We start from the raw sequence: 21,886 nt of genomic DNA, 5'->3' as shown, positions 1-21,886 counted from the left end.
TCTTGTCGTACTAGGCTCAAGTGTAACCTCAGTTCGTAATTAATGTTATCATTGTTTACCATAATATTATAAAAACTGGTAAACTAAGGTCCTCAGTATACTTTGCGAACTCAATATTGCCTTTTATTTTCTGTTCTCCCAGGAGCTGTTGAAACTTTTTGAAAAAATTAGGAATAAACTTCTCAAACTTAGTTCATCAAACACCACCTTGAGCATTGTCGTAATTTCGTAGCAACAACAAAAAAAAACATCCCAGTTCTCTTGTTGCCTAAAACCTGCCTCAAAACAACAGAACCATCATATCCTCCCTTACATCCTCGTCGCCCACCAGCATCCATGCATCCCCTGCGAACATCTCTTTGCGCGGGAAAGCGATGCCTTCGTGCGTGCGCAATACGCTCCTGCAATACGCGCAGCGTAGGATGTGTGTTTCGGATCAACTGCAACTGCAATCTTCTCTCCCCTTTTCACATCTGGTGGCAGTAACTGAGAGAGAGCGAGAAAGCTGATGGAAAATTTGGTACGGTAAAGTGCAATGCACAACACGCACGCACACAATCGTACGATCGCACTATTTCGCTCCCGCGGGACCTATCGTTTGTCCTCTCGGCTTAGACATTTGCTGGCTGCCAAACCCCGCCTTGTTTTGTTTGAAAATCTCCACCGTGCGGGGAGAACATGCGCATGGAGTGATCGATACACGCACGCACGCAAACACACATGGCCGGGGCAGAGATAGCTAACCCAGCCCCACACATGAACATGAGACGAACGGGAAGCGAAGTGGGAGCGATGATCCGGGGTGAGGCGCGACTGCGAGTGGGTTTGGGGCCTGGCAGAGGGATAGGGCATCTCGCATCGGTGCAAGTTCTTGAGCCGATCGGGCAGCGCGAACCGTTCAGTCGATAGTCGACCTAGCTGGAGTAAAGTTCTTCATCCCGTGCCTTTTGCGCCGAAGTGTTGCTTCCCGAGTGTGTTTGTGTCCATCTTCTCCCTCCGGTTGTTGCTAAAATTCAAAGTCAGCAGATAATTCTCAACCAACGATCAAAGTAGAAGAATTCCCATTGTGAGTGTGTGTGGGTGCTCTAGTGCTTCTAGTTCTGCAGCACTCCCGTGCGTGGTGACATTCGTTTTTTGTTATCCCCAATCTGGATTAGTTTGTGTCCCTTAAAGAACTCGGAATTATTAAGCAAAGGTAAAAGTAGAACAATTCCCATTGTTGGCTAGTGTGTGCTCCTGTGACCAGGATCTTCCAGCTTTTCCAGTTCCAAGGTTCTAATCCTCGCGTGGTGATATTTGTATTTTTTCATCTCCAATTCTGATTAGTTCGTGCCTCCGAAAGAACTCTGAATTCTTCTCCAAAGCTCATAGTAGAACAATTCCCATTGTCAACCAGTGTGTGCTCCTGTTCAGGATCTTTCATTGTTGCGTGCAACACTCCTAATCCCCGCATGGTGATATTCGTTTTTTCGTGCTCCAACTCCCGATTAGTTTATCCTCGAAAGAACTCAGAATAATTCGCAACCGAAGCTGAAACTAGAACAATTTCCATTGTCGATCAGTGCGTACTCCTACGATCAGGAACTTTCAGTTTTTTTGCATTTCCAAGCTCCTAATCCCCGCGTTGTGGAATTTGTATTTGCGCGCTCCTCGATTACTTCGTGTCCCACAACGAAGAACTTTGTTGGTTTGCCTTCCCCGTGCGATCCTTGCGCTGTCTTGCGGGTGCTCCTTACCCTCGCATTGATCAGCGAGTGTGCGTGTGTGTGCTCGCGTGTGTAGTGTTTTATCCCTAAAGAGCTTCCCCGGTTGGCTGTAGCATGGGTTGCCTGTGTTGTAAGCCCCCAGCAGCCCGCCCGAGAAGACGGCCGGCAACGCTTGGGAGCGAAAACCCCATCTACGAAACGATCGATTTCCCGCTGCGGCCTCGTGCTCCTCCTCCTCCCCCTCCTCCACGGACATATCCCCCGGGTGCACCGCTTCCGCGGCGGCGCAATCCGCCCCCGATGCCCCCGGGCGGGCCAGTCCTTGGGTGCCGGAGCCGGTTCGCCTTGCCGGACACGGACGAGCCGGTGTGGACGGACGGCCCGGACGCCGTGTGGAACCCGTCGTACGGCATGGTGGCGGCCGGTGACTCTCCACCCGATTGCGCCGGTGACGGTTCACCGGACGACGATGACGAGATGCATTACATCGTCCTGCTCAACCTGGCAGTGTCGCTCACCGCTGGCGAGATGCAGGATGTGTGGACGACCCTGAAAGAGGTTGGTCGTCGTGCGAAACGGCGAACAGTTCGTAACAGTATTTTCACTGTCCGCAACAAAACGCCCTCCCTCAAAAAAAAAAACACCAAACAAATCTGCAATCAAACCCGCTGCCTCTTCAATCAATCTTCCTGCCCGCAACTCTGAGTGGCCGCAGTAAGCGAGGGAGCCCCATTTCGGCGCGGCCCACACTGTGGGTATCTATAATTTTGTTTCGGGCGAGTTTGGTTGCAGCATTCGCTTTCTGTGTGTGTTTCGTCCCTGCTGTGCTGTGTTCTGTTCTAGGCTCTCCTTTATTGACTCCCCCCGTGCATGTGTGCGTCTATATGTGTTTGTGTGTGTTTGTCCTAGCATGCGATAAGCGAGATGCTTGCCAACTTGGAGTAGCTTTTTTGCTTGCAGCAGCGCAGCGTCCTCGGTACGGAGTTCTGTGCCATTCCCCCACGTCATTGGAGATATCGGGTTCAAGATCAAGACACTTTTGGTCGCGAGACGATGGCAACCCCTCGGCCGGATGGCATAAAACAGCTGAAATTCTAAACCCTTCTTCCGCGAACAATCTCGGTCCGCATGTCACAATCCCAGCGTGACAATGCACACAACATTCTTGGCCCTCTGATAAAGTGTTTCTTAGTTGCAGTTACTCTTACTAGTTATTTTAGCAAGTTCGTTTTTGATAGTCACTTCAAATTATTCACTCTAAGCCTCTGAGAGACATGAAATGTGCACTCAAAGTTTGAAGAATTTCAATTTTCATCTTAAAAATTACATGTTTTGTGTGTGGTTGTGGTTGCTAAATAGCTTGGACTTGTGGTGATACGTTTTTCTGCACAAGTTTTGCCTTGCAGTTTCCCAATTATTTAATCCTAAGCTATTTAGGGATGGAACAGAGCTGAAATGATGTTGTATATGCTCGTACAACTCCGATACACGAGCGAGAATGTTCCTGTTAGATAATGGAAAAAATGTTATTCAAATGTCATTCCATTGGAATATCTCTTATTTTCCTGTTGGTCTTATCCAGTTTGGTCTTATGGGACATCACCATTTATCTTAGTCGAGTTGTCTACGATACGTCGAATTTAATATTGATTAAAAAAAACGGTTTACTTTAAAACTATGTCAAGTAGTCCATGAAAGCGTTTATGTATTTTCGACTCTAGAGTCGATGCAAGCCAGCCATTTCGCGACATCTAAATCCTAGCGGGAAATGGATCGAATCTGATAGTTTGGCAAATCAAATCAAATTGGATGCCTACTATGATTTCGGCTATTCGTCTCAGTTGATTTTTCCTACCAAGCTACTAAAATAAAAAAAGCATATTTCAAAGAGCAATTCTTCAAGTTTCTCGACTCTGATCGAGTAAAGGAATAGAGTAAGCTTGAATGTAACAGCAGAAAAGTGAAATATTTTACTTTGAAACGGCCAGTTGTAACTCCGACCGACCAGTTGTAACTAGAAGGTACAGTGAAGTCTCTCTTTTAATTTCTTTAAGATGAACATTGTGATGGAATTCCTCCCTAAGTCGAATATTCTTCGAGTTTCATATGTGATTTGGCAGCCGAAATTCCCTGAGTTGATGTTTTGGGTAACAGTTCTCAAACATATTGGTCAAAGGATGCCATGTTTTTCCCGTGGTTTCTTGGATACTTCATAGCAACACCTTCATTAATTTTCCGCAACATAAATATCTCTCTAAGCTGTGTTTTAAGATTGATCTTTTTTTGTTTTTTTTTTGAATGTTAAAAATTCCCATCTTTTGTCGGTTGTTGATCTAAAATGTCGTTCTGTTTCGAAACATCATTTAATGATATTAAAAGTATTTTAGCAGCATTTCGATAACGCAAGGCGTCCAGTGGCAGTAACGGCTACAAGTCAATCGTGACATTTCGTCTCGCATTCGGATGGGCTCGCCCCGCTTGCTCGGGGCGGAGGGAATCGGATAACACAAAAAAACGAAACTTCCTTGATCCTGCTTTGTTTACGACTTGTACGCGTCCGTTTACAGCTTCTGGCCCGGTGGCGCAATACAATTTCCTATTGGTCTAACATCGTTTCGTTTTTCTTCTGTGGAGAAAGATCGCGTCTCTGTGTGTGTGTGTGTGTGTGTGTGTGTGTGTGTGTGCGTGTCTGGAGTTGTAAGAGTCATTGTACCGGCTTGTAAAGGGGTTTGCTTTTTTATTTTATTTTTTGTTGCTGATGTTCTTCTTCCGCTGCCTAGAGCCCAAATTCCAATCCCCCGGGGTGTCATCTCCCCCCCCCCCCCGTCTTAATTGTAATGTGTGTTCCCTTACACTTACCGCCTTCTGGAACCAGTTCCAGAGCCCACGAACTGCTGTGTGTGTATGCGCAAGCACGATAAGCTTTGGGTTCTCCGCGGTTGCTTGTTAAGCCATAAAGCGGACTAAGCTGGTGGACCGTCCGTCCGGCCAGTCCTGCTCAGCATTATTAGCTTACATTTTATTAGGTCTGCACTGCCGCCTCACCATCGTGTCCAAGGCTGGCACGATGTGCATAATCTCTCTCTCGCTGCCCGGTGTCTACAACAAAAAAATGGGAAGCGGGGACCGTGTGTGTGTGTGTGTGTCCCATAACCGGTGACAATAAATTATTTAACCAGCAACCAGACAGGAGAGGAGACGATGCTCCTTCTCACCTATCTGTGTGTGTGTGTGTGTGTGGTTTATTTTTTATTGGGTGCTTCGCTTTCGGAAGCGAAGACACCCAAACACATACCCGTGGGCTGGGGTTTTGTCGCGTCCATCTATCCCAACCGTCCGCTTCTGAGCTGCTTCCCCTTCATCTGTAGTTGTTGTGGTAAAAGTGGACAGTAACTTTGCTGCTTCTTAGGCGACAGCATTGCTAGGAGTGCGCGGGCGCCCGCAGTCCTGTCTGGCAGGACAGCCAAGGTCCTTGCTGGGGCGTTCGGTGCGGAGGCTGGCCGGCGAGCCTCCGACGGGTGACCCAATTTCGTGGAGGATACACCACCACGGTGGCCTGGCTCATTACGCCGTTTGCGTAAGCCATTTTTGGGACGCACGCACGTAGGACAGCAGCCAAGGCAAGCAGACGCACTCCCTTTGGGTCGTCAAGTCCTTAGTATTGATGTTGTGCGTAAAACAATGCTACCATTTGTTTCTTCTCATCGCACGCGCCTTACGTAGTGGGTAGCTGGCGGTGCACATACCTTCGCGCAGAATTGTGCGGGCGCAATAAATTCCAACATCCTTGAGCCACAATCTCGCGCCACGAGATGCGCCCAGCCCGCTAGATCCTAGACCACACGTGGCAAGCGTTCGGGGTGGCCCGCGGGAGGTTTATTTTTGCACAAATTTACGAGCACCAGCTCCCGAAACACGTCTCCCGACCGGGACACAAACGGCGGACCCGGCAGTCTGTGCGGTTTTCCTTTGTTTTACGCAGGGCGCAATGGCTGTAATCGATGCAGCTCGCTCTCTGCGCCCACAGCGCAAATGATTTGCCGTCCTTTGTCCTTCAATTTATTGCAGTCGGACCGAGAGGGGGGGGGGGGGGGCCGGATGCACCGGCATCGGTAAAGCAATAAAATATTAAAAGCGCGCTCGCGATTGCCTGCCTGTACACGGGCGTCGACGCAAGTCGTAAAAGTTCGCACTGTGGTGCACTGGCGCTACGGCAACGTGCAACGGTGCAGCTTCGCCGGTATTTTTAGGCCGAGAACGATCTTTTGCTGCCCCGGCAAATGTGTAAACAGTAAATGTTTATTGCGCCTGGTGTTGGGGGGGTTGGGGGGGACATGGATGGGAACCAAACTTTAAAAGCACTCTAAAACAAATCGCAATTGGTGTGGACGAGATGTTGTAGTTTTGGACTGCGCAGTTTTTGGTACGATTTTGTTTTTTCGGCATTTGTATCAATTTCCGAGCGAGCGGTGTCGATGTGTGACCGCCGGGGAGAAACGTAAATTGACGTCAATCAGTTGGAACAGCGATTTTTTTTTCGGTGCTGTACGCGCACGTGTTTCTTTCTTCTCAACCGCAAGGCACTGCGGGTGAATTACACTGCGTTTGGTATTATTTCACACTACGCAAACGCTAATTTTATGTGTCGCAGGGTTCGTCGCTTGATCGGCGTATTGAATCTTTCCCTGTAAAACGTCGTTTGTTTCGCTACATTACTCAGTCGTAGCGATTTTACGCCATTTTTTTTACGAACAGGAGAAGGAGAAGGGAGGAAGGGGGTTGAATGATGCCGATTATAGCATCTTCCTTCCACCAGCACCAGGATAAGAGGATAATTTGAACAGTAAATTACGGCTCTTACGCTTTCGTCTACTTCCTTTTCACAAGAAATTTGGTGTTTGAAGGATTGTAATGTATGTTTTATAGGAGTTTGTTCCTTTTTTCTCTCTCTCTCTCTAGTGTATCATATTCTCAGTCTGTTCGCACAGCGGCTCTAGCTTGTTGGTGCTGCCGTAGAGGGGGATCTCACTGAGAGCTTGCATTTGAAATTGCAATTTACCTCCTACCCAATTAACCTGCAAATCGTTTGGCGATCCGTACTTCGACCTATACGTACTTGATGGTGCAATTTTACGCCCCACAATCAATCCCCTGTTTCCCCCATTCCAGTCCAGTCGCAATGTACTGGCGCGCAATCGCTTTCAAACATTCCACCGCCTTTGGTGTTATAGGGCGAAAAAAAAAAAAAAAACATGTCAACAATTTTGCACCAAAAACTATAAACACTTTGAGCGAGAGCGGGAATGATTAAAGCAACCACGGCACAAACAATCCGGTCGGGCGCAAAACGGCAATCGTTTGAGGCCGGGTGCGGCAGCTACCGTTTTGTTTAGTTATTTTTTTTTTTTTGCCTGCGGTCCATGTCGGTCAGCGATTGCGGATTTTCTTCTGGCACGCAGTCACCGTCTGATTGATCGCTTAATCGGGGGCACCTTGTGCTCGAAATGTCACTGCGGTAGTGCCGGTTGGGTTGTCATCGTTGTATCTAGCGTTGTCATTCTTTGAGGGGTTTTTTTTCTGCGTACGTTGTTTGAGATACTTCGAGTTTTGAAGCTATAGTTTTTCCTAAAATATATTTAAAGCGCACAAGTTTGGAAAAGAATGTTCTGTTTTGTTGTGCTACCTCTGACACAGATGCTACACCTTCCCAGATTCTAGCAAGATCGTGACACTGTGCGATGACGACAATAACCTCCAGGCTGTAGGTGATTTTTAGCTAAATTTTCTGTCCACCCTAATCAAGTGTAGATTGCAAAACAAATCAATCTAGCTTGCATGGAATTTTGACATTATCAGAACAAAAATTGGATTAGCAAAACTACTGCACTGTAACGAGCTTCGTTAGGGCTCTCCCGTTAAACGCTGCGAGGTAAATAAACAATTGAACAATTTTATACAACACAGATTCGCTTGGTAATAAAACTGTTTTGGATTTTGGTTTAATTCTTAAGGTAATGGGTTTTTTTTAAAGCTTTTTCAGGATGATTCGTTCGCATTAACTGTAGCGAAATGTTGACCGCACAGGTGTGCTTTCACATTAACTGATAGCGTTGGCACCGTTGCTGGAAGATTTTTGGGGTCTGAAGACTAGTGGTGGGAGCTCGGAACCTGACCTACCCGATTCCTGTGCTGGAATCGATTTCGATTCTCGAATCGTTTCCGGAACCGATTCCGGAATCGGTTCTGGAATCGACTCCGGAATCGGTTCCGGAATCGACTCCGGATTCAATTCCGGAACCGATTTCGGAATCGATTCCGGTACCTATTCCGGAGTCGACACCGGATCCGAATCCGGAATCGATTTCGGGACCGAATCCGGTGTCGATTCCGGAGTCGATTCCGGAACCGATTTTGAAATCGATTCCGGGACTGAATCCGGAGTCGCTTCCGGAGTCGATTCCGGGACCGAATCCGGAGTCGATTCCGGAACTAATTCCGATTCCGGAGCCGATTTTGATTTCGGAACCGATTCCGGGATCAATTTCGGAACCAATTCCAGAGCGGACTACGATTCCGGAGCTAATTCCGGAGCTAATTCCGGAGCCATTTCCGGTGCCGATTCCGGAGCCGATTCCGATTCGGGAAACGATTCCTGCTACTGATTCCGGACCTACTATCCGGAATCGATACCAGAAAACTTCGGAGCTTGCCAGAATCGATTCCGACGAAAACTTCATTTTCCCCATCACTACTGAAGACACTAAGCGATCTTTTTATTGAACCTTAACGACTTGTCCTAGTACTGGTTTTTGGAACAACATTTTGTAGCTTTAAAAAAAAATAAAACAAAAAGGCACAAATACTGATACTTGTGGTGGAAGGGTTAAGGCTTGGTTTGCTTTTAGAATTAGTTTGCTTGTAGCTTAAATGTTTGCGTGCATGTTTGTATGACTAGAATTAGTAACTGTTAAACGTTTCGGTTTAAACTTCTCATCCAGCTGTAACCTTTCATTAAAAGTCATTTAAATGTTTTTCTTTTTCTATTTTAAGTATAAATTGAAAAAATCCTATTTTTAATGCTCAAAACAGACTAACGATTGTAGAACTCATTAAATTAGCTAACCAATTTAAATAGCTCATCCACAATCAAGTGACACGACGATAACGGCAGCAATAACAATCAATTGTAAATAAAAAAAAGCTTCGAAGCTTGAGACTAATTATTTTCCCTTTTTTCCAACTCTCCGACCCCGACCACGGCAGATCATCGCGGCGGGCCTGATAAGCGGACCGAGAATCGTAATTCTGCACCGGTACAATGGCGACTTCGGCTTCACGCTGCGGCACTTCATCGTCTATCCGCCGGAATCCCTGACGGTAAGCGACCGACCCTTGCGTTTTTTTTTTTTTTCAAACAGAGCTCCAATACTAAAACCACTTTATCTCTTTCTTTCTCTCTCTTTCTCTCTCTCTCTCTCTCTCTCTCTCTCTCTCTTTCTCTCTCATTACCATTTGGTCGCTCCAAACAGGAACACGCGATCAATCCGCTCACTGCGGCGGGCGTGCTGAACTTTGCCCAACCGATGGACACGGTGTTCGTGAAGAAGGTGCACCCGAACACGCCGGCCTACCTGGCCGGCCTGCAGGAGGGCGACCGGCTGCTGGCGGTGAACGGCGTCCCGGTCACCTCCATCCCGTACTCGCAGGTCGTCGCCACGATCCAGCAGACGCCGAAAACGCTCACCCTGCAGGTGGTGCCGAAAAACTACGACATCCTGCAAACGGTAAGCAGAGCAATGGGCTGCTCGGTCGCAACAGCACCACCTAACATCTAACTTCTTCTGCTTCTGTTTTCGTTGCCGCAGTTTTTTAGCGAAACCGCCCACAACCCCGAAACGAACCAGCGGCCCCAGCCGCAACAGCCGGTCGTGTACGCACCGAAGCCGGCATCGTCGGCTACCGGGGCCTACCCGAAATCGAAACCGGCCCATGGCCCGCCGCCGCAACCGCAGCCGGCCACGGCGATCGTGCAGCACCAGCCGCTCTCGGTCGAGGGCGTACAGGAAAAGCAGGAGTCGCTGTACAGCACGCTGCAGGAGATCGTGGCGGACAATGTGGCGGTGACCGGCGGTGCCCCAGCGAAGGCGGCCCAGCTGCTGCCGCTGCACGCCGACGTGCCAAAGATGCTGAGCCACGGGCCGGGCATGGTGCCGATGGCCGCGCACCATCTGCCAGTATCGCTGCAGAAGGCCGGCGTGCCGCCCGTCGGCGCCAAACCGTACGAGTACGATCCGCTGAAGCACCAGCAGCAGTACATGCACCAGCAGCACCAGCAGTTTCTGCAGAAGATTGCCCTGCCCGGCGGCAAGGAGGGCGAGCTGGGCGAGGCCGCCGGGTACGGTGCACCGCTCGCCGACGGCGACAACGCGATCATGAACCGGATGCGCAAGAGCCTCGAGCAGAAGGAGGAGTTCCTGCGGCGACCACCGACGACGGGGGCGGCACTACAGGCCACCCCGGCCGCCGGCCACGATGTGCAGCAGCGCGAGTTTTACGCCCGCCCGAACCGGCTCCAGAAATCGGTTTGGCCCCCGACGCAGCCCCTTTCGCCCGGCTTCTCCGGTGCGGGAGGCGACAAAGCGCCGGCACCTTCCACACCGTCGACCAGCACGCACGCATCGCCCACGGCCGCTGGTGTTTCACCGCCGGGCCCGAAACCGCCAACCAACGCTGGCGGCGGCAGCACGACCAACGGTGTGATGCGCGAGCACGCCTCGCAGCTGTCCGCGATACGCGAGCACTTCTTTACCGGTGGCGTCGGCGGCTCGCTCCAACTGCCGCCGAAATCGGCCCCACCGTCGCTGGCGATTGCACCGGCCGCCATAACGGTGCCGGCCGGACCGTCATCCCCGACCGGGGCGGCAACGGTACCCCTCTCTCCGCATAGCTTGCATGCGGTGTCGGAGAAGGCAAAGCTATTCGAGTCGGGCCGGCCACTGTCACCGGAAGGCATCGACCGGATGGATCTGTACAAGAGCGAACTGAGCCGGTAGGTATCGTTGGGACAGTTGAATATCGTCGTCAAGATGCGCTATGCGTTGCTAAGGTTAAAAGGACCGTAGAGGATTTGGAATACTAGCACTGTTAGTAAAATGAGGAACAGGTTCAAGCTGATGTAAAGACGGTAATAGGTTATCATTGGAGCAGAGTAACCAATCAGATTTTGTTTTTGACGTCATGTGACATCTGAATACGTCCCACAGACACAGAGAGTAACGGTGTGATTTCAAATTCCATCACTATATCTCGCCGGCTAAAGTACGGTGGAACCTCGCATAACGAGTTTTCTCATATCCATACAATTTGTATGGAAAGTGAAATAGTTGGCTGCAGGATCGCAAGTGTGCTGGTATAAGGGCAGATACAGGATTTTCCAAGTCAGTTTCGAATGTAAACATTATTATTCACCACATCCAAGATGTTTTTCAACAGCTATCAAATGGTTTATTTGTATCAAAATGATATTTCACTTTCAACACATGATTTTCAACACATAACAAAGAACTGTCAAACTCAATCCAGCTGAAAGTCGTGTTGAAAATCATGCTGTAGAAATGAAAAGTTATTATGATGGAAATTAAATGTCATATAACAATGTTGAATAACAATGTTTACATTCAAAAGTGACCTGGAAAACCCTGTAAATTTTCATTTCTTCAGCATAATGTTCAACACGTCTTAATCTGGATTGAGTTGGACAGTTCTTTGCAATGTGTTGAAAATCATGCTGAACGAATTAAAAATTAACATGATGAAAATGAAATGTCCGATCAATGCGGAATAATTGAAGGTCGTTATGAGGGGTTCCCACTGTATATCTCTGCCTAAGCGCTAACTCCGAAGATTTCTAGAGCTGCTCTTAAGCTGCAACGTTACATGTGCTAACGTACAGATGCAATTTATTGACATGTAAAGGTTTTTTTTCGCTTAAAATTGTTGTTAATTAACATCAAAACCAGTTATGGCAGGTTGACTACATTTGATAGTTTTAGCAAAACAATGAAACAATGAGGAAAGCCTCTTTCAATCCGTCCGTATCGACATTTTGAGTGAATGTGTATTTTTTCGCAACAAATACTTTGCAAACATCCTTTCCTAGCTACAGCTCAGTAAATTATTTTTAAAAATTAAATTTTTAAATCATAAAAAAAAACCCTTTAAGAGAACATTATTGGTGGCTTTAGTGCTCTAAAGTACTTTTCATACGCTACATAAAGAAGAAGATATTTAAGGTTAGATGTTATTAAGATGTTTATGGAATAATGAAATGTTTTCTAGTCCTTCATTCAGGGTTTAAAAGATTAAATATTGTCATTCCATTGCGTAGCGACCTACAAATCAATATATTGTGAACTGTCATGTCTCTATAAACGCTAAAGGACTGCAAAATTTCAAAATTACTGTTTTTCACCACAACTGTCATACTATTTTATTGTTCAACCTAGAATTAATTGCATTTTGGCACAATTCTTTGATTTGTTGAGCGTTTTTCCATCATCAAGCTGGAAAGTGGGTTAAGCTGCAACCATACTTCACCCACAACCTTCTATTCTCTTTTGCAGCATCAACACGAAACAGGTCGTGCCGAATGTGGCCGTGCGCAGAAAGGAGTTTGAGCTGAAGGCCGAAAGTACGGGATGGCGCAAATCGATCGGTAAGGCTAGGAGCAACAAAACCGCCACGCATGTGCAGGCCCTATATCGATGATCCGCTCTCATTGTTCCACTTTTGCAGACGACAAACCCCGCTCGGTCAGCTCCGATTCGGAATCGCGCCGCACGCCGGTTCGACTGCGATCACTCTCAGTAGAGTCCAATGCAACGCGCGATTCGCGCCACTCGCTCGCCAGCTCCACGCTGCAAGCGACCGACGCCGCGTTCGACACGCTCGAGAAGGATAAGGAAAACCAGCATCAGCCGCAGCAGCAGCAGCAGCCGAGTGCGGTACCGCCCCCGATGCCGATGCTGCGCCAGAAGCCGATCCGGGACGATTCGTACCGCAGCGCGGTGCGCAACTCGACAGGTAATAAGGGTAGCAACGGGCGTAGTGACGGGCGTGGCGAGGGTTCAATGCGCGCACCGCTCCCGACAGACCTTCTCACCGGCCATGGTTCCCTTCGCACAGCGTTCTGGCTGCAGGGTCCGGTTCCAGCAGCAGCAGCAGCAGCAGCGCACGGTGGCGGCGTCGGCGGCGGCCCCGGTACCGGCGACTCGTCCTCGGCCGTATCGCTCGCGTCGGACGGCGAGCCGCCGAGCCGACCGGTACCGCCGGTCCGCACGTACGCGGCCGCCCACCGCCAGCAACATCCGCTGTCCGCGGCCGACACCGAGCAGATGCGCAAGAAGCAGCTGCACCGCAACCAGACGATGGTGGGCCTGCACCACCTGCTCGACGGGGAGGACGGCGACGGTCCGCTCGGCGACGTGGAGATGCTGCACCGCATGCCGCCGCTGACGTCACCCCCGTTCGCACCGCTGTCGCCGCTCGCGGTCGCATCGTCCGTCACGTCCACCTCGTCCGTGCCGCTGGCCCATCTCGGGGCGCTCGGGGAGCATCCGGCAGGAGCGGCCGGCACGACGCCCCAGCAGCTACCCCCACCACCCGGCGGCTTCCGTCCCGTGGCCGGACCGATGCGTCCCACCACGCTCAACCTTTGCCCAGGTTGGCGCACACACACACACACGCTCACGCACACACGTTTGCGTGGTTGTGGTCGTTTTCTTCATTTTTTCTCTCTCTCGCTACCAAACTAATCCAATGCCAATCGTGTTTTTTGTAATGATTTTTTTTTTTGCCAAACCCGTCTAACATTAACGGTTGAGCATGTGTTCCACGATTAAAACTCTTCCCGGCCTCCTCCCGCGTTCCCTGTTTTTAACTTCTTTGGGGTGCCTTTGGGAGGCGCCCACGAAATAGAGAGAGAGAGCGAGACATGCATGTGCACTAACTGGTAGCAGTGGACATTCGAGCGTTTGTCTGGTAGTAGGTGATTCCAGTGCTGCAAAATGTCACTGTCAATGTCATAAAACAATCTGACTGAAACAAAATCCATGTCAGCGTTACGTACTCAATAGTGATAATCAGAGATGATACTCAACACGATTGGTGTGAGCAATACATGCTTCATGACATTTTTGCGACCATCGCTTAGTCAGTCACTATGTCATGACTTCAATTTTTTACTGTGATCAGTTTTGCAAAATGTCACTGACACAGTCATGACAAATTCCCGCTGAAACAAAATCCATGTCAGCGTCCCGAGCTCTACTGTGATGATCAGTAGTGAGACTCAAACGATTATCACATGCTTGGTGACATTTTATACAACCTACTCTTAGCCAGTCACTTGATCGCGACATTTTCAGTCGATGAGCATCGCAATAGTTATGGGAGATATGCGGTGCGTTCGAGTGGTTCCAAGCAACAAAATGAGCATGGGTTTTCGCTCTGTTTGACCCGACAAAACAATCAAAGCAGACTGAGCGAGAAAGAACGATCATTTTGCTGTTTGGGACCACACGTCAAGTATATTTCAAGAATGTCGTGATTATCACCGACAGAAAATGTCGTGACCACGTGAGTGACCAAGAGTTGGGTGCAGAACAAAATGTCATCAAGCATGTAATTGGTCCACCAACTGTTTGAGTCACACCGCTGATCAACACAGTTGAGTACGTGAGCTGATTTGAGATTCGTTTCAGTCATGGTTGTTGGTGACTGGAAGCACTGATCAAAGCCAGAAAAAAGTCATGATTATGCTTGTGACGGCATTAAGCTCAGCGTGTCAGTCAGAGTATTGGGTTTGACTCAAGCACTCCCATGTCATGACGCAGTTTCATTGAGTATCAGCATCAAACTATCACGAATATGTTCATTGTTTTCGTAGCTGAATATCTCGTGATGCTCATGACATTTTGCAGCACTGAGTGGTTCTCTTCCAACCTTTCCGAGGTCCTCCAAAATCTCCCTAAACCAACATCCATAACACTCGGAGGTGCCCCTTCGTGGTAGACCCCCTTTGGTTTGGCATGCTTCACTCACCGACCATAACCGTATCTTGCTCTCTTTATCTCTCCGTCACTCACTCTGCTTCACACTCTCGATGTTCTACCACAGCATTCCGCCCTTTTGTTGCCTACTCTAAACCGATTAAAACATCGCTCTCTCTCGTCCTCTTCCGCATCAAGGCCGTAAGAGCGCCGCTGCATGAAACCTGTTGAATCTGCGTCACAACCCTCTAACCGATACAAAACTTACCTTCTTTAACCCCCTTCTCGCAAACATTCACCGACAAGATCACGACTAATCGCTGTTTCGGTTTCGCTGTCCGTCCACAGATGCCGCCCTGCCGACGGTGGTGATGCGCCAGAAGCAGCCGCACCATTCGCTGCTGCTCGACGACGAGGATCGCAAGATGCGCCGGGTGTCGTACCTGCGGGCGACCGCCCACGACAACCTGTTCCAGATGCTGGAGAGCGACCCGGACAGCAGCCCGATGTCGCTGCCGCCGGCCGACACGCCCGACACCGATCCGACCGAGCCGGCGTCCTCCACCGTCGAGCTGTCGTCCGGGCTGGCGACGACGGACGAGGGGGCACCGGCGTCCGGCAAGCTGCAACCGCAGCAGCTCAAGAGGTAGGTCACCAGCCTGCCCCAGGACGCTCTAGCGGGGTTGAAAGAGGTGAAAGAGGACGCTATTAGTCGCTCTCAGTCGGTTGATTCTGTTACTGTGCGTTCAGCGATCGTTCTTCGTTTCTCCCTCGTGCTTTTGTCCCAGTGGGTGGCAAGTGGTTTATCTCATCATTCTCTCTCTCTCTCTCTCTCCATCTCTCTTTGTGTGTCTTTCGCTCTCCCTCCCTTGGTTTCGCTTGTGCAGTGCCTACCGTCCATGGCGCAGGCCACGTCTTACCACCGACATTCAGCCGCTGCGGCGCCTGTTCGACCCGGAAGCCGATCTGGCTGTGCCGGCCCTTCCGCCCATCCTTGAAACCGAACCGTTCACCTCTGCGTCCGCCCCGAAAAAGCGCTCCCGTCCCCTGCCAACACCACCCCGACTGCCAAACGACGACGACGACGCGGACGATGACGACGCGGACGACGCGGACGAGGACGAGGGCGGTGCAGCTGGCACGCGCCCGGCACGACCGGCAAGGGCCGTAAAGGGGCGGTCCGCTTCCCTGGTGACGACTACCCCGTTCGGCAGTGCTACTGGCGGTGGCCACCGGCTGTTCGGGGCGGCCGGCAGCCTGGGCAACCTGCACGTCATCACCACGACGACGGCGGGTGGTATCGTCACGCGTAACTACTTCTTCGCCCAGAGGTTCGCCCGGCTGTTGTATTGCTGTGTGTTGTGTGTGTGTTTTGTTTTGCGCTGTTGTTGTTGTTGTTGTTGGATATTTTCTACCCTGTTTCCTTGTGTGTGTATGTGTGTGTTTTATATTCCGATCGTTGTTCCTGCCAAGTACCACAACACGCATCTTCGATATCTTCTTGGAACCAAAAGCGAATTCCGAGTACCTGCCATCTGCGACTTCCGTTTGCTTCCATTATTAGGATCTTTAGCCGAAACAGCATCTCCTGCAAGGAGAGCATTAAAATCACACATCTATACACACACACACATACACATCTCATGTTCATCTCCTGGATGGACAGAAGCGACGTAACAATCCGACTACCATTCAAAGCCACTAGCAACCACCCTCAACATCGGAGTACACTTTCGGGCAGTAAAATCCACCAAGTGCCCCCGAGGGCGTGGGATCGTTGCAGAGAATCGAACATTAAAGCAAAATTTGCAAATCTAACGGAGCTAACGGTAACGGTGTAGCGGGACAGTCTGTGCAATTGGTTTCAGTTTTATGACGCTGATGGAGACACACGGACACGGACCTCACCACGGAGACAGGGAACGCAATCACAGGACCGTCTATCGCTGCACTGATGGAGCTCTTTCCTTTCTCTCTCTATCTCTCTCTCTCTCTCTATCTCTCTGGCTGATTTGAGTTTAACGACGACTTTTAATGTTTTAATTTGCGATGGTGGGAGTTGGCAAAAGCGATAATTAATTTTCTTGGATGCGCCTCTGCGCCTACAGAAATCGATAAAACGGGTGAATCGATTACACGGAACCGTTCAACCGTGCCCGACGGACAGGTTCATCTAGGCCGCGTTTTCCCTTTCACTGGTCGAGTCGCTCGACTCGGTACCCCTTGGATCTTGGTTGGGTCGTAAAATCTCCTACGAAGAGCATCGAATGGTTGATGCTGCATGCACTTTTAAACCCTCTACTACACACACAAGCTTCTCATCCTGTCTGTGGTACAGACGTCAACTCGTCCGACTCAATGACATGCCGATCATGGGTTCAAGCCTTAGAATGGACCGTCCGTCCCCCCGGTAGTAAGGATCTTGACTATCTATTCTACTGTGCGTGGCACTGAATAAGTATCGAAAGGATGTATCGGCCGGGTCATGTCCTTGTAGGACATTACGCCAACAAAAAAAAAGAAGAAGAAGCTCCTTATTCAAACCACACATACAGACACATATACACACATACCCACACTTGCATGTCGTGCCCAATGTCCGGTGGACATCGTTGCATCGGTGGAGTGCGTGGAAATATCTGCATGGGGAAGTACCGAAACCTCCCTGCATCACGGGATCAGATCGAGACTACTTCTTCTGGATCTTCTTGAAAGCTTGAAACAGTCTAGAAGTTCAGAAACACACTCTTAACGCGCTTTCGTGTCTTGCTGTACATATACTTCAAGGGACCCCTGTTTTCCCTTTTTTCTTCGTTCATCTCATCGCATCTCGTCATTGTTTTTCATACCTATTCTGTATGTGTATCTTTATGGGCGTGTGTGTGTGTGTGTATGTGTCTGTATTGTACAGCGTGTAATTTGGTGTGTGGCTCTGTGTGCAGTGTGATCAAATTTGAATAGTTTTTTGGAGGTACTTCCAATATTTTTCTTCCCTTCTTTCCAATCTTCTCTCTGTTCTCATACTCCATCAATTGTGTGCCAATACCTTCGTGTTATCGTTTAGTGCTGCCATCATCATCATCCACCGCAAACACCCGTGCCGACATAACATTCATCTTGGTGTAAACGTTTTCAGCGTTATTTAATGTTCTGTTAATCACAAAAAAAACACAACTAGTTCTTCTATTTGCAAATTTTGCAAAACTCCAATTGGACACTTCGCTCCAACAGGATTCGCATTCCTTCTTTTCTCCATTTTCCACACCTTTCGGCCAATTTCTTTCTGTCTCACTCTTTCTCTCTTTCTACATTTTGATGTTCGTTCGTACTTCGCTCATCCGTTCCGCTTATCCCTATCGCAGTGTGCGAGTGTACGTTATCTCTCCATTGGTTTGTGTTTGTGTGTGTTTTTGTGTTGTTTATTTTATTTTATTTTTTATTTTTGTTAAATGTTACTAGATGTCATAATGCATGACAGCTTGACGGCGGGTTGAAGGAGCCGCCCAACCGCATTTACGCTCTTTGTTTTTTTGCTAATTTCCCTTCCATCTTCCATTCTCTTCTACGGCGCGGTACCCAGCCACGGCACCAAATCGAAGGCACTGGCCCACTTCCGGGACGGCGGAGCAGCGGACAGCACGGAACCGGTGGTGCGCGAGGGCGAACTGCACGTCAAGGTGACGCTGATCGACGGCAAGCGGTCGGCCGACCGGAGCTGGCGCACGGTTCACGCCGTGCTGCGCGGTCACCATCTCAAGCTGACGCTGGTGCGCGAAGGAAAGAACTCCAACCAGGTAAGGCGTGCGGGATGCGGTGGGGGTATGCGCGTTGCATATTTTATTCTCGCTCCCTCTCGGCGCGTTTTGGACAATCTTTTTATGATACTACTGAGAGGTGTTTTTTTTTAATTATTTTTGTGTTGCTTATTGTGTTGGATTAAATTACACATCATCACATTGAGAATTGTTTGTCTGACCGGCGGAGGTGCAAGAATCAATGGCACCCGGGTTATGAGGGATCCCAATTGACGAGTGAAAGTGCATGTCCAAGATTATTTTACCACTTCCTTATTCGGGGGACCACAGGCACGAATCTGTGCGCAATTGCCCGGGGGGCTTTCTCAATCTCAAAACCGCAATAGTCTCATACGAGCCGGACAGCTTTTATTGCTCAATTAAATGGTTACATTTACAGCACTATAAAATTCTTACAATAAGAAACTCATTTCGAGCCATAAACATAAACTGGTCAGATGATTCAGGGACCGATCGGGCGTGCGCCACCGGCCGGGAAACCATAAACCTTCAGGGGGGACAGTTCTGCCTGATATCTGCAACTGCACCGGGCATTCGCTATTGCACCCGAACCATGCGCTGCTCACTTTATTAATATGAGGGAAAAAAAACATTAAAATATTTTAATACACCATAAAACCATTTAACGAGCGTCGTAAAGTGTCGAGCGCTGATTGAGGTTTGTTAAGCGACGCTGCATTTGCAAAAAACCATTGAGCAACGGTTGTAGTTTGTTGATGCGCCTTCTTGTTGAATCCTGGTCACGGCGCTACTAATTGTACCTGAATGTTATCACAATTGTTAGTCTGTTCGCTACATTTGCACTAAAAATTAATGTGAATTGATATAAATGGAAATTGTAACGTCTCGAAAAATGTATTTCTTTGAAGCAAACGATAGCAGTGTCCCAGTTTGAGGCTGTTGTGTTGCCTTTTGTTCTATTGCCTGTACAATTTTATTAAAATTAAATACTAAAACCCATTTCAAACAGGAAAAACGGGAAACAAATCAATTTCTTACAAGCATCTTTGTTGGTGCACAAATGGTGAAATCCAATATGACAGAGCATAATTGTCCAAATGAACATTGGAACAATGTTCCTGGTCACGGCACCGAATATTTTTCAACCTGTTTTACTCGTTTCAGAGAAAATCTTAATTAAATATTAAGAGGCACTGCATTTCCAAAACTATTCAGCGGCGACATTAGCACATGGGAGGTTGGGAGGAGGATTGGCAAGCGGATAAAATCAATTTGTTTGCACTTGTGTGCAAAACGCCACCGACGGTCAACAACAGCCGGTGCCGCCTGGTCCCAATTTCTCAAATCTCGTAAACGGGAGAAGAACTTCAACGAGCCGTTAAGCGACGAACCAGATTTGTTCGTGCGTGTGTCTCGTCTCCGTTCCGGGTCATCTCGGACGATCAGGCATTAGGGGCCATTTTTTGACCAAAATCTCGTGGCCTGGCCGGTGAAAGTGAAGAAGCGGGAAACCGTGTGTGTGTGTGTGTGGGATGCACCTTTGGCTCTGAGGAGGAAAAGCTACCCCCAGAAACCGTGATGTGTGTGTGTGTATGTGCAGAAAGCGTTTCCGCGCGGCCCTACCTACCGGGAAAAACGAAACACACCAAAAATTATCGTTTTTTTTGTGTATGTGTGTCTCTGCTGGTTATCTTGAAACTGGTGCGAGACACATACATATTTAGAGAGGAAAAGTTCACCCGCGCGAATCCATGCCTCCACCCATTAGTCCAAGCTTATGGGAGGGTGAGTCATGCTGGGGGAGGAACTTTTCTTTTCGAACTTTTGATAACGCACTGATTTCGGTTCCTCTGTTTTCCATCCCAACCCTGGGTCCCGGGCCTCTCACCGGGTGCTTTTGACTGTTTTCAAACGCTTCCGGGGCACTGCTACTTTGCCTTTTGCCTGGCAGTGTCTTTTAATTATGCGTTCGTGTATGTGTGCGTGTGTGTGTGCTCACGGTTATTATTATTGCTTTTTTTATATTGAGCAATTTGTTTTCCACCACGGACGGTCAGTGCAATAGTGCAAACAGGCAGAGCACATGGAGTGAGTGTGTGGGTTTTTTTTTCGTTTTCCTTTTCACGCTCTAATGCGCTCTTCTTTAAATATTCACTCTCTCCTGTGGCTCACCATCACCAAATTTAACCCCTTCGCTCCCCCCTATGCTCTTCACACATACACACACACACACACGCTTGTGTGCGCTTTTATTGCTTCATCTTTGGTGGGCGCGTGCAATTTCGCGTACCGACCGCAACCGTGTGTTTTCGGCTACCGAAATACAAAACAGCAACAAAATCCACACCCTGTGCACCCCCGAAAACACTTCCACACACACACACACACACGCTAGACATCGGTACGTTGGATCGCATAAAAATCGGAGCAATTAGGCATTTTCACTTCCCTCCGCCGGGATGGAGAGAAAGGCGATGACGAAGAAAAGTCAAAAACTCTGCGCGGAAAGAAATGCGGTACGACTGCGGCGGCGTCGACGGGTTGTGAGCGGGCGCGCCCAAACATAGTGTACCTCCCCTCCCCCCCCTTCGAATGGTACAAATGGCAGTAGCAACAGCAGCAGCAGCACGTCATTCCGATGTGTGTGAGCAAATGGGCGTTGTGTGCCGAGGTTTTTCACGCCCGTGTGGAGTCACATTTTTAGCCTGCCTCGCCGTTTCTTTCTGGTGGCGGGGAAGGGAAGGGGGTGTTTTTGGGGGCGCCCGCTTCCCAAATGCTGCTGTTTTCTCTTTTCTCCATCGGTAGATGGTTTTGGGGTGTTTTTGGTCGGGTGTGTGCAGGAAGGAAGTAAGTGAGGTCAATTTTCAACCATCACCACCAGCTCCGCTCCGTGCGGGGGGAGCAAGTGGTTTTGGTTTGTGTTTTTTTTTTCCTTTCGCTGTGCCAAATGTCTTATCACCGGGGAGGGCCGAAGGGAGCTTTGCTGCTCCTTCCCCTTCCGAAACGGTAAGGGAGGCCCCGTTTTACGTGGGCGACGTTTTTAGTTACGCGACCCGCGACGGCACCACAAATCCCTGCACTGTTTCCCTCGTCGCACTAAAACAATCCCCTCTGGGTGTGGGACAGGCTAAACGCAGGGAAAAGGGAAAGATACAAAGAACTCAAAAGCTTCAACGCTACATTTGTAGAACTACATTACTATTTATATGGGATTTTTTACAAACAAACACTTCAATCCTAGTCACGGCACCAGCCATTAACTGTACACTTATTGGTTCTAGTTTTTGTTAGTGATGTGCCTTGTTGAATCCTGGTCACGGCACTAGTAATTTTATCTTAATGTTATCACAATTTT

The 21,886-nt window shown here is 48.9% G+C and overlaps 2 protein-coding genes across 6 annotated transcripts in view; both read left to right on the top strand.

Annotated features, from left to right (window-relative positions):
• Positions 1-21,886, top strand: part of LOC120956520 (uncharacterized) — a 91,913-nt gene that overhangs the window by 50,535 nt on the left and 19,492 nt on the right. For 3 of the 5 annotated variants that reach the window (XM_040378050.2, XM_040378058.2, XM_040378040.2), the window contains exons 4-12: positions 8,970-9,083; positions 9,236-9,490; positions 9,572-10,755; positions 12,329-12,420; positions 12,501-12,788; positions 12,891-13,427; positions 15,104-15,401; positions 15,643-16,086; positions 18,336-18,549. In XM_040378050.2, the coding sequence (XP_040233984.2) occupies positions 8,970-9,083; positions 9,236-9,490; positions 9,572-10,755; positions 12,329-12,420; positions 12,501-12,788; positions 12,891-13,427; positions 15,104-15,401; positions 15,643-16,086; positions 18,336-18,549 (3,426 nt within the window). The remainder of the gene's footprint in view (positions 1-8,969; positions 9,084-9,235; positions 9,491-9,571; positions 10,756-12,328; positions 12,421-12,500; positions 12,789-12,890; positions 13,428-15,103; positions 15,402-15,642; positions 16,087-18,335; positions 18,550-21,886) is intronic. The other 2 variants (XM_049610517.1, XM_049610513.1) reach the window with 2 other exon arrangements.
• The window catches only part of LOC120958277 (ephrin type-B receptor 4b), a 261,361-nt gene continuing 243,756 nt past the window's right edge, over positions 4,282-21,886 (top strand). Inside the window, exon 1 of the mRNA XM_049610553.1 lies at positions 4,282-4,391. The gene's annotated coding sequence lies outside the window, so the exon portion shown is untranslated. The remainder of the gene's footprint in view (positions 4,392-21,886) is intronic.

The sequence above is a fragment of the Anopheles coluzzii genome, chromosome X (assembly GCF_943734685.1).
Source record: "Anopheles coluzzii chromosome X, AcolN3, whole genome shotgun sequence".
In the NCBI taxonomy this organism is placed as follows: domain Eukaryota; kingdom Metazoa; phylum Arthropoda; class Insecta; order Diptera; family Culicidae; genus Anopheles; species Anopheles coluzzii.
Note: the sequence above shows the minus strand (reverse complement) of the source record. Positions and strands in the feature narration are given on the sequence as shown.